Here is a 12,424-nt window from a genome sequence, read left to right on the forward strand (position 1 = left end):
GCAAGAGGTTTCAGAGAGCCAAAAAAGAGGAAAAATAGAATGAATCCCTTGACCAGTGGAATAAAACATACTCCCCTTCCCTTCCCAGATACTTAATTTTAGGCTACAGAACGTACAAAAGTGATGGCAGGGATTACATGTTACATGACTAAGAGCTGAATTCACTTCCCACTTTGCATCCCCCTTGCTTGACCAAGAAAGATACTATAAAATTTTCTTAATAGTTTATCAAACTTCTGGTATCAAATTCTCAAAAAACAAGACTATATGTTAAAACAGAATCCCTATAATATCAAACATGCTGCTTCATAAATATCTTTCTATTTAAAACTTTCAAGAGTTGCTACTCACGAAGACATGCACAATTTTCTTTACATAGTGAGAAGCGAAACAGCAGCTTTGACTCTTGCCCTGGAGTTAGGTTGCTCAGTATAGGTTCATAAACCTCTTTTGGTCTCAAGTAGAGTTTCTCAAACTTATTTTAAGAGTCCAAGATTGCTTATGACTGATCTTTCCCATAAAAAGCACTAAGTATGCAATTATCATTAGGCCTTGGCTATCAGACAGAGGTAGAAAACCAACTCAAAGAAATACAGATTAATTTCCATAACAAATAAGTATACCTGAATGAAGTAACAGAAATGTTCTTACCTGGAAGGTTTCCATCAGTTTCATCGGCACTAGGAAAACTAGCAACACTTGTAGAATCCGAAAGGTCCAAAAGTTTAGCACGCAGTTGCTCAATATCACTCTCTTTGCTAGCCAACTGCATCTGAAGCTCATTCTTATGTGTACATTCTTCCACTAATTGCTATTTTTGAAAAATATCAAGATAAAGAATCAGAATCAAATAATTTCCAACATTAAGAATTAATTGAAATATAAATGACAAGTACAGACAGTCCTTGGGTTATGACGTCTGGCTTATGTACAACCCATAGTTATGAACCAACTCCCTAAAGCCTATATTATATTAAAAATTTGAGGAACATACAATGGTTTGAAGTAACAAACGGCTGCTACTTTGTGACGCGTGTCAATCATTATTATTAGTACTGTTTTATTATGTTAAAGTTGCTTTAGTGTATCTGGAAGTGTTTCTTTAATGTTTTTTATACATAGAAAGGTATACTATATACTAAGACAAACATCTGACTAGCTGACATTAGATATGAACCATATCTAACTGTTCAGACTTCGACTTAAAGACAAATTTAGGAATGCAACTAGTTCCTAATCTGGGAACTGTCTGTAATCTAAATTGCTAATAAAAATTTACAGAAAACTTCACAAATGTTTGTATCATCAATACACTGTAAAAATGCAAGCTCTCTTCTTCAGTAATACATTACTTCAAATAATGAACGATCATTGGATAGGCTCCTTTTCTCCTTGCTTTAAACAGCTTTTTTTTTTTTTAATACAAGGCATTAAAAAAACTTATTAAAACAAGAGAAAGTGCTTTCATAACTCCAAATGTAACAGCTTAAAGGTACAACAAGCTTCTCAGGATGGTAAAACCATACATGATGGAGTCAATGCTTGGATCTAAGTCTAAAACCAGGGACCATGCTGCCAACTTTATGTTATTAACAAACCAGAAAGTATAGAAAAAAAATTAATCTTGATACTTTGATTTCAGATAAATGAGTGTTGACTAGAGAAAACAAATTAAGCCATGATACTGCAAAACCTCTACCGTAACTGTACCTGTTGCTGTTAAGTCAGTTCTGACTCATAACAACCCTACAGGATACAGCAGAACTAACTCCCCCACACAGTTTCCAAGGAGTCTTCACCTGCCAACCTTTTGGTTAGCAGCCAAGCTCTTAACCACGGAACCACCAGGGCTCCACTGTAACTATAGTCAACTTAACTTTACTAGCCATACCTTAATTTCAGTCTGAAACCACAAGGCAAACCCTTGGTTGTCTCTCTCAATGCAAGGCCTCTAGCCAAGCATCTGCTAATGGCAAATAAGGTAGCAGAGATCCTTTCTAGTTTTTCAAGGTCCTGGCTTATATTTGAGTAATAATGATCAAATTGTGGAAAATATAAACCAAAATATGCACTTTATACTTTTAAAATTCAGTCTTAACAAGATCAATTGATAACAGGTATATATAATAACAATTTAAGAAAATAATTCTATACACATGTACTCTCTCTCAAATCTTACCGCCTGCATGTCATTCAGTTCCTTCTGGTGTTTCACTACCATCTGGTTGAATTTCTCTCTTTCTTGGTTGAGTTCCAGTTGTAGTTTTCGATTTTCCTTTTCCTTCTTTCTTAAATCTTGAGTATTAGCTTTCTTTCTATCAATTTTAAAATCTTTTCGATTCATTATTTCTGCCAACTTGTTAACAGCCTGTTCAATACATTGAAAGGTTATTAATAAGAACATATATTGGAGTTGTTCAGTTTAAATCTCCACTAAAAATATATTTTCTTCCTTCGAAATGAGCAAACAGGCCTTTTTCTGGTGTGTGAAAATTAGGAGAACTTAATGAAACCTGGGGTATGATAATTGGTAGAGCAAGTAAAACATTATTGATTTATCTCATTGTTCAAAGGTAAGGGCCAGACAGGCTGGCAAAAATTCATTCATTGTTCAACAATTTTCCAATATTTATTATGTTGTAGACAGTCTGATAGGCACTGGATATAGAGGCAGAAAATACAGTTATGCTTCAAAGGCATCCTAGTGTGGTGGAAGAGCCAGACAAGGAGGCATCACATACAGAGTGGTGCATAAGAAAGAGCCATGCAAGGGCGACAGGGGCCCTGCACCTAACTGAGACTTGTAGAAGTCAGGGGAGGCTTCCTTGAGGACCTGCGTATGTGTCCACGTATGTTTCTTAGGAGTTACGTAGGAGTTGGATAAGCAAAGAGAAAATGTTATGAGGCAGGAGAGCCAGGGATGGTATTATAAGCAGAGGTAACAGTACACAGGCAAAAAGGCCCAAGAAAATTTTTTTCGTTAGACAAGGATGATAGCAGGGGGCACGCACCTGCCTAGGCCATTCTAAAGGTGAAAGGGAATATAAATACAGGTGAGGCTAACCCCTCTTAAGAAAAAAAACATGTTCAAAATGAAATAGAACTATGCCTATGAAATTAGCTACATAAATCATAAAACAAAGTTAAGTCATGGTATACATCCTCTGCAGTAATGTAATAAAAAGAAAAACAAAAAACAAAGAGCCCAACCAATGTCATTTTCATATACATTAGGTCCCATCTGAGATGAGGTACCCCGAATAAAATTTTTTTAATGCAGTAAAAGCTTACTTTACTGAAATTATAAATGCATTTTTCCCTAATAATAAACTTAACACATATTTATTTAAAAAAAAATCAAATGCAGAGATATTACTATGAATAAAGGGAAAAGTCCTTCTAGTAACACTCCTCAAAAACCACTTCTGCTAAAGCCTTCTCTTTTCTTTCCATCTGCTCGATATGTACCTTTCTAGATAATTTCCCCTGCATACAAATAGATTACATATGTATTTAAGGTAAAAAATGGAATCAAGCTATATGTTCTTTACTGCAACTTGCTTTTTTCATTTAATACCCTACCACATATCAACAGAAATACTGTTTTGCCACCATGTCACTACATATAAATCTACCTCATTTATTTTTTAATAATTTTTATTGTGCTTTAAATGAAAGTTTACAAATCAAGTCAGTCTCTCACACAAAAACCCATATACACCTTGCTACACACTCCCAATTACTCTCCTCCTAATGAGACAGCCCGCTCTCTCCCTCCACAGTCTTTTTTGTGTCCATTTCGCCAGCTTCTAACCCCCTCCACCCTCTCATCTCCCCTCCAGGCACAAGATGCCAACAGTTTCAAGTGTCCACCTGATCCAAGAAGCTCACTTCCTACCAGCATCCCTCTCCAACCCATTGTCCAGTCCAATCCATGTCTGAAGAGTTGGCTTTGGGAATGGTTCCTGTCCTGGGCCAACAGAGGGTCTGGGGGCCATGACCACCGGGGTCCTTCTAGTCTCAGTCAGACCATTAAGTCTGGTCTTATACCTCATTTATTTTTAATGGCTCCTTTGTATCCCACTGTATGGATGTATCATGACTTATTTATCAAACTACATCGATGCAAGGTTATTTTCATTATTATGAATAATGCTATAGTAATTACATTCGTATATATTTCTTTAGAGTATTTGCAGAAGCATTTACACAGAATAAATACCTACATGCCCAGTCACTGGGTCACAGAATATGCACATTAAAATACTTTATTCTGTTATACTGTTCTTATAGTTTACTCCTTCTACCAGTATATGAATGAATTTCCCTTCATATTCTTGGGAATGAGATCTCAGTTAAAACTGTCAATCTGATTGTCAAAAAAATTCCTTATTATTGTCTTAATGTATATTTTTTGGTTTCTTATTGGAGTTGAACATTTTTAAATGTACTGTCCATTTATTTTAATATGAATTGCCCCTATTTTATTTTTTCTATTGGACTATCTTTTTCTTATTTGTTGGTGCTCTTTATATTTTCTTTTATATGCTATTTAAGTATTTTCCCCAGTTTTTTTTCAACCTTATGTTGTTTTAGGCTTCACAGACATTTGATTTTTATGCAATGAAATGTCAATCTTTCCCTTCATGGTCTCTGTCTTGGTATAAGAGTATGTAAAACCTCCACTGAGGAATTTTTTAAATTTGTTTCTATATTTAATAAAGAATGTACATTATACATTGTTTCAATGTAAAACATGAATCTTTTAACCTCAGTTAAATACATAAAGAACATATACTAATTTTTTAATATGTTTCTGTTGTTATTGTGTGTCATCAAGTCCATTCTGACTCATTGTGACCCTATATGACAAAGTAGAACTGCCCAAAGGATTCCCTAGATTGTAATCTTTACGAGAGCAGATCACCAAGTCTTTTCTTCCAGAGTGGTTTGAATCTCAACCTTTTAGTTAATAGCCGAGTGCTTAACCATTGTGCCACTAGGTACAATATATGATACTCAAATACATATACATGGAAATGGCTGAGAGCACGTATACCTGTGTTTTGAGGGTTCGTTCTGTATTGATATTCTTTTCAAAGGCAGCCTTAAGATTACTGATCTCCTCTTCCTTCTTCAATTTATATTCTGTTCAACAAATGATTAATAAGAATAAGAATCTAATTTTCTGTATTCCAAATTAACAATGTTCTTAATTATCAAATTAGTACTACATAGTAACTTTTAGTAATTCCATTAAAATAATTAAGGTTACATAAATTGTTTAATATATATAAGCAAATATTTCAAAAACAATGCACAATAAAAATAGCTAAACATTTATCTTTGAACTTGATTTAACATGATTAAGAAAATAAAAAGAAAACCTACATACCTTCCTCTGTCTTCCTCATGTTTTCAGTTAGCTCTTCATTTTCTTTTCTTAGTAATTCAATATCTCTCGTTAGCATGCTGTTCATTTCTTCTAGCTAAACAAAACACACAAAGGTTTATCCTATTTCTCTACTATTCCTCATATTTAAAGCAATTAAAAAAAAATCACATTTTCTATAAACGAGGACAAGTCAGACATTGCATAACTATAGAAAATGCCTCTTTGCCAGTTTAAAATATGTAGACATAATTAAATTTGAAATATTTCAAAACAATTGTTAGCTTCCAATAATTATGTACATTTGTACCCACGTACACATACGTACATACACAAATTATATGAATGAAAGGAAAAATAATGTAATGGAAAGAAAACTAGACTATTTAGTTCTAGCTCTGTTATTAACCTACTATGTGACCCTGAGCAAGACACAATCTTTCTGGGCCTTAGTTTCTTCATTTGAGTAACAATGAAAACAATGATAAGGCATTTATTAATTACTTTTAACAATGCATTTATTGGTCATTCTATATATATTAATTCATTTAAACAACCCTGCAGAGTAGGTACTATCATCCCTATTTTATAGATGAGGAATCTGAGGCTTAGAGAAGTTAAAACAACCTGCCAAGACCACAGAAACTTCTTAGGGGCAAAGATGGGACTGGAATCTCAGCCTGCTTACATCAGAGCACTTGATGGTGGCTTCAGAAGAAGAAAAACCTCTAACTCCCTGTTTTAGACTTGTGACTGTATATAGACTATAGTATATAAAAAAAAAAAAAAAACCTCTGGAATAGGAACTGTTTCTATTATTGGTTGTCTTATAATGGATTTGCAGATGATCCACAAAAAATTCTCACCCCATAATAGTTTCTCAGTAATGTCACAGAATTCTGGTCCATTTATCCTTATCATCAGTTGTAATATATTAAGAGAATACAACAAATGAATTTAAGCTGAACATTACCTCACATAAAATATAACTAATAAGATCTACAGCCAGAAAGGGTGGGGGAAAAAAAAATCAATACACTAAATACGAGTTTCAATCATTAACAGTTATTTTGGATTATGTAAACTATACATGAGTATAGAATGACTTCTATGTGTGTACATATGTATACATACATACACACTCGTTTTTAACACTTTAAGATATGACCTATTTTGATTTAAATGAATTTTATTCACATACTTGACTATCACACACTTACCCGACTAACAGTGTGATCTTTATCTGTAATCTCTTGTCTGTTTCTTGAAGCAGCTTTCTTGCTTTCTTGGGTCAATTCAAAATACTGTTCTTCCAAAAGCCCTCGAGCTAACTGCTCAGATTCAGCTTTTGTTTCTGCTAGATCCAATTGAGTAGCAAGAGTTTCTCTGCAAAATATTTACAAGAGAAATGTCTATAAACAAATTCACTTCAGTCTTTCAACTTAATCATATAATTAAAATCATAATTACCTTTCAACAATAAAAAGAAATGTTATTTTATTTTAAAATAAACTCCCAATCCATTACAAACTTTCTACAAAAGTAATGAATTTAACCTCTCACACTTTGAAAAACTATAAAAGTAAAGAACTCTTTAAGCTCGTATCTGCTATTGTGCTTAACTAAGAAAAGGCAATAAAACAATGAATGGCAAGCAGTCTTTTTTTTTTTTTAATTTTTACTGTGCATTAAGTGAAACTTTACAAATCAGGTTGGACTCTCATACAAAAATTTATAAACACCTTGCTGTATACTCCTAATTGCTCTCCCCCTAATGAGACAGCACGCTCCTTCCCTCCACTCTCTCTTTTCGTTTCCATTCAGACAGCTTCTGAACCCCTCTACCCTCTCATCTCCCCTTCAGACAGGAGTTGCCAATATAGTCTCAAGTGTTTACTTGATCCAAGAAGCTCCTTCTTCCGCAGTATCATTTTCTATCACATAGTCCAGTCCAATACCTGTCTGAAGAGTTGGCTTGGGGAATGGTCCCTGTCTTGGGCTAACAGAAGGTCTGGGGATCATGACCTCTGGTGTCCTTCTGGTCTCAGCTAAACCATTAAGTCTGGTCTTTTTATGAGAATCTGGGGTCTGCATCCCACTGCTCTCCTGCTCCCTCAGGTGTTCTCTGTTGTGTTCCCTGTTAGGGCAGTGGCAAGCAGTCTACTTTTTTTTTTTTTATTTATTTTTATATTTTTTTAGCAGTCTACTTTTAAGAAGGCATTTGTTATAGATGTTGAATGGAAGGCAGCATGACAGTGGAAAAGTCAATGGTTTGTAAATCAGGAGGCCAGACTCGGACACTTATCCTCTGTTCTATCACCAACTAATTGGGTAGGGACACTGGGCAAGTTCCTTACTCCCTGCAGCTCAATTTACTCAAATCTGTAAAATGAGAGGGTTAAACTGAATTACTTGTGAGGTCCTTCCCAGCTCTGAAGTTCAGTGAGGTTATGAAGATTTATACCATAATTAGATTCGCAAACCACTATAAACTGTATAAGGAAGGCTCCTTGGGAATTACTTTGAAGCTTTCCAGAATTCATATCCAGACCAGCATCAGACAACTCTAGCTCGCCTGTTCTTCCTGAAGAGCCTCTCTTGGGTAAGTTATTTTGGTAACCAACGTATCCCTAGTATACAGTATCACTGAATAAATGTTTGATACATGAAAGAACAAATGACTTAAATCTCCTATTTTGTAGTAGGGGAATAATACAGATAATTTTTGCAGCTTTGAGCCTGAAGATGGAGTCATGTATTAGCTACAAAAAAAAGAATATTCAATCATTCTTTCAACAAATATTTATCTGAATGTTTATGACATGCCAAGCACTGTTCTAGGAACTAGGCATATATAGTAGTAACAAAGTCCTTGCCCTCAGGGAGTGTACATAAGTGGTGTGAGACAGACAATTTAAAAAATGAAAAGTAATACATAGTATGCTGTGGAGAACAATAAAAGAGGAAAAGTGGAAAGGGTATGAGTGTGGGTGATCCAAGTCTCTCTGCTGAGATGACATCTGAGAAAAGATATGAAAGAAGTGAGGGAGTGAGCCATGCATCTATGTGGAATACACTGTTTTAAGCAGAAGGGACATTAAATAGCAAACGACTGATGCTGGTCTGAAGGAAGCTACTTTGAACAAAGCGAGACATGGAGGAAAGTTGTGAGAGATATACAGTCAGAAAAGTAGGGGGGAGAGAATAACAGACCCTGAAAGGCTTTCCAAAACAACAGAAAGACTTGGGCTTTTACTCTGAGTACTCTGATGTTTTAGGGGGACAATGGCAGGAGCAGGGATACCAGTTAGGAAGCTACTGAAATGACCAAGATTGGAGATGATGATGGTTTGGATCAGGGTGGTAAAGGGCACAAACTGAGAAGTGATCATTTTCTGAATATATGTTTTAGTTATAACTGGGAGGACTTGATGGATTGCACAGAGTGTAAGAAAAAAAGAATGACTTTAAGTGTTTTACCTGAACAACTAGGAATAAGAGAACTGCTAATTACTAAAATGCGGAAGACACGGAGAAGTAGACTGGCAAGGTGAGGGAATGAAGATTTTTTTCTGGACACGTTAAGTGAGATCCTTATTAGACACTGAAGTACAGATGTCAAGTAGACAGGTGGATATACATGTCTGGAATTCAGGGGAGAATCTACTTATATGTAGATGCTATTTAAAACCATGAGACTGGATGAGAACAAGTAGGGCGTGATCCCTTGGGCCCTCCAAACTCTAAAGGTCACAGAGATGAACAGGCACAAAGGAGCAGAGATGACTAAGAAAAGAGTAGCCAGTTCATTAAAAGGAAAACAGTGTCTGGTGTCACAGAAGTCAAGTGAAAAAAATTTTTAAAGAGCAATTAACTATGCCAAATGCTACTGTTCAATTAAATAAGAGGAGGACTGAGAACTACTGCCTTTAACTATTTGGAAGTCACAGATGACCAGGAGAAAGGTTTTTTGGTACAGTGACAAATGCAAAAGTCTGACTGGAGCATGTTCAAGACAGAATGGGAAAGGAGGACCTGAAGACACTTGGTACGACACTCTTTAGGAGGTGTGCTGTAAAAGGAAGCAGAAAAATGAGAAAGCAACTAAGTAATATGAGGTTAAAAGAGGGTTTTTATTTTGTGGTAAGTATATATATGTGTGTGTGTATAAAACAAAACATTTGCCATTTCATTATTTTTCACATGTACACCTTAGTGAAATTAATTATGCTCATCATGTTGTACAACCATCACAATTATCTGTTTCCATTTTTTCTATCATCCTTAACAAAGGCTCAGAGCCCCCTAAGCCATGACTCAATCTTTCCCCCTCCCTCTCACCCCTGGATACCACTAATAAACTTTGGTCAAAAAAGGGTTATTTTTAAAGGAGTTATTTAACTGTATATTATATACCAATAACTGTAGAAAGGGAAAAATTGATGTAGGAAAGATAAGAAAATTGTTAGAGTCATATCTTAAGTAGGCAAAGGAGACTAAGGGGCTGGGATCGAGGGATCAAGAATACAGTTTGTCCAATTATATCAATCAGAAGGAAGATAGGGTTTAGATGGACAGATGCAGATAGGTTAGTAGGTATGGTGGTGGGAGACAGTAGATGTTCTCGTTTGACTTCTGGGAAAAAGGCCCTTAGCTATCAGAAGCAGTTGTTGGAGCTTTGGGGAGAGGGGAGAAGATGTGAAATAGTTGTCTAGAAGAGTAGGGAAGTTGGTATACTAGGAGTATCTCCATCTTGCAACATCTAATGTATTAAGGATCTTTTTTTTTTATTATTTTTTTAATAGTTGCTTAACAATACAAATAAAGAGGCAGCCAGACATTACATGATTATATATGAAGTTGTCTTCTCCCCTCCAAAAATCACACTTGAATCTGATTAAGTCTCCAGAACAGGGATGCCCAACAGAATTTTCTCCAATGTTGGAAATGTTCTAACTCTGTGCTGTCCAATATGGTAGACACTGGCCACATGTGACTACTGAACACCTAAAATGTGGCTAGTACTACAGAGGAGCTAAAGTTTTAATTTTACTTAAATGAATTAAAATTTAAATTTAAGTAGCTCTAGATTTAACTACTGATTTGCAGGGAACAGGCAGGAGGAAAATGTTCAATTAACTATGGAAATAGAAATTTGCAAAATCATGACTAAGGGAAACTCTACAGAACAAATGATCCAGCTTCTTTAACAAACGTGAGAATAGTGACGACTCTTTGTGGAGGGGAGGGAGGCATAAGTAGGAGGTGGGATATAGCTTGCTTCAGAGGTGAATAGCAAGGTTATATCTCTTTTGTGAGTGGTTGTTATAATTAAAGCTGTTGTATAAGTCATAAAATGCTACATTTGTTCTTTGCTATTTTTTGTATTTGTTTATGGCAATAAAATAGTGAACATTTTTTATTTCTTTCAAAGGTGGCTAGATAAAAAGGAAACATAACAATGTCAGCAGATATTAGTTGCAGTGTCTTTTTGGGCCCATCGGTTCAACTGTAAAATGCAGCTGACACAGCAAAATAGCCTTATAAGGTTTTCTCCTTCTAAGGCCCAAGTACACAAGTAATGAAAACTAACCTACATAACAATGCCAAGAGGAAGACCTTAAATATTAAATACCTTTACCTAACATGAAACAATGACTTGTGATTACAGTATGATTTACATACAAATGGATGTTTACAGGTTCGGAGACTCCTGAATACAATTCATTGTCACAGTTAATGGAATCTCTAAGCAACTGTTAGAGTGATACTGTGTTAATCTATTTATTAAACTGTTTCTTAAACATAAAGGTAAACTTCAGCCTAAATATAGTCTGAGTTATTCTGAATTAGGCTTTACTATGCCATTACCATCAGAATAATTGCACAGCTACTATCTTTAAACTTAAATTTAAGAATGCTTTTTTTTTTTTATGCCATTACCATCAGAATAATTGCACAGCTACTATCTTTAAACTTAAATTTAAGAATGCTTTGTTATAGTACGGATTCTTGCACAAAGTAAAACAAACATACTTTTCATTTTGTAGTTCCTGTATTTTCTTTAAATTTTCTCTGTTTTTTTCTTGAATTTCTTCCTTAAGTTCCTTTACCTGGGTTTTATAAAGCGTCTGCAAAACAAGTGCCAAGAAGAAATAAGAGTTTACGGTGGTTTAAAAACAGTTTGGCAATTTCTTTATAAAGTTAAACAATTAACATATACTCCAACAATTGTAGTTCCAAGTACTTACCCAAGAGAAATTCAAATGTATGTCCATACAAAGCCTTATACATTAATTTTCATTGCAGCTTTATTCATACTAGCTAGAAACCAGTAAACAACCCAGATATCCAGATTCGTGGTTTAAAAAAACTGTCATCTATCCATACTACTCAGCAACAAAAAGAAATGAACTACTGATATACATAACATGTAAATCTAAAAAATATTATGCTGAGTGAAAGAAGACAGGCTCTGAAGAGTACACCATTTCATGCATATGAAATTCTAGAACAGGCAAAAATACGCTCAACAGTAAAAGCAGTGGCTGCATGGGAATAGAGGTAGGTAGGGAAGGCTGAATGTGGTGATGGCCACGAATGTACACATATGTCAAAACGTATTGAACTACGTACTTCAAATGGGTACAAGTTATCATATAGAAATTATACCTCAAAAAGTATATTAAAATTACATTGATTTGAGAAAAACATTATGAAGAAACCTAGAAAGCATGCTTGTTTAAAAGGCAGATCAATTTTTGAAGTCAGTAATGTTAGAGAAACCCCTTTCCTTCTGGGTAGGAGGTAGAGTAGGTGGTTGAAAAAGGTAGAAACAGTACCCACAAATAAATGCTGTTAACATATAAATATTACATAATTATCACAGAACACACAAGAGAAAGATCAGTCCAAAGGACTGACAGACCACATCTATCACAGCCTCCACCAGACCAAGTCCAGAACAACGAGATGGTACCCAGCTACTGCCACTGACTGCTCTTACAGGGATCATAATACAGCGTCCCAAAC

The 12,424-nt window shown here is 35.1% G+C and overlaps 1 protein-coding gene across 3 annotated transcripts in view; it reads right to left on the reverse strand.

Annotated features, from left to right (window-relative positions):
- ROCK1 (Rho associated coiled-coil containing protein kinase 1) overlaps positions 1-12,424 on the reverse strand; it is a 183,651-nt gene that overhangs the window by 21,584 nt on the left and 149,643 nt on the right. For all 3 annotated transcript variants that reach the window (XM_049901935.1, XM_049901933.1, XM_049901934.1), the window contains exons 22-27: positions 11,429-11,523; positions 6,613-6,778; positions 5,396-5,489; positions 5,060-5,148; positions 2,180-2,368; positions 652-811 (exon numbers count right to left, since the gene is read on the reverse strand). In XM_049901935.1, the coding sequence (XP_049757892.1) occupies positions 652-811; positions 2,180-2,368; positions 5,060-5,148; positions 5,396-5,489; positions 6,613-6,778; positions 11,429-11,523 (793 nt within the window). The remainder of the gene's footprint in view (positions 1-651; positions 812-2,179; positions 2,369-5,059; positions 5,149-5,395; positions 5,490-6,612; positions 6,779-11,428; positions 11,524-12,424) is intronic.

The sequence above is a fragment of the Elephas maximus genome, chromosome 11 (assembly GCF_024166365.1).
Source record: "Elephas maximus indicus isolate mEleMax1 chromosome 11, mEleMax1 primary haplotype, whole genome shotgun sequence".
Lineage (NCBI taxonomy): Eukaryota > Metazoa > Chordata > Mammalia > Proboscidea > Elephantidae > Elephas > Elephas maximus.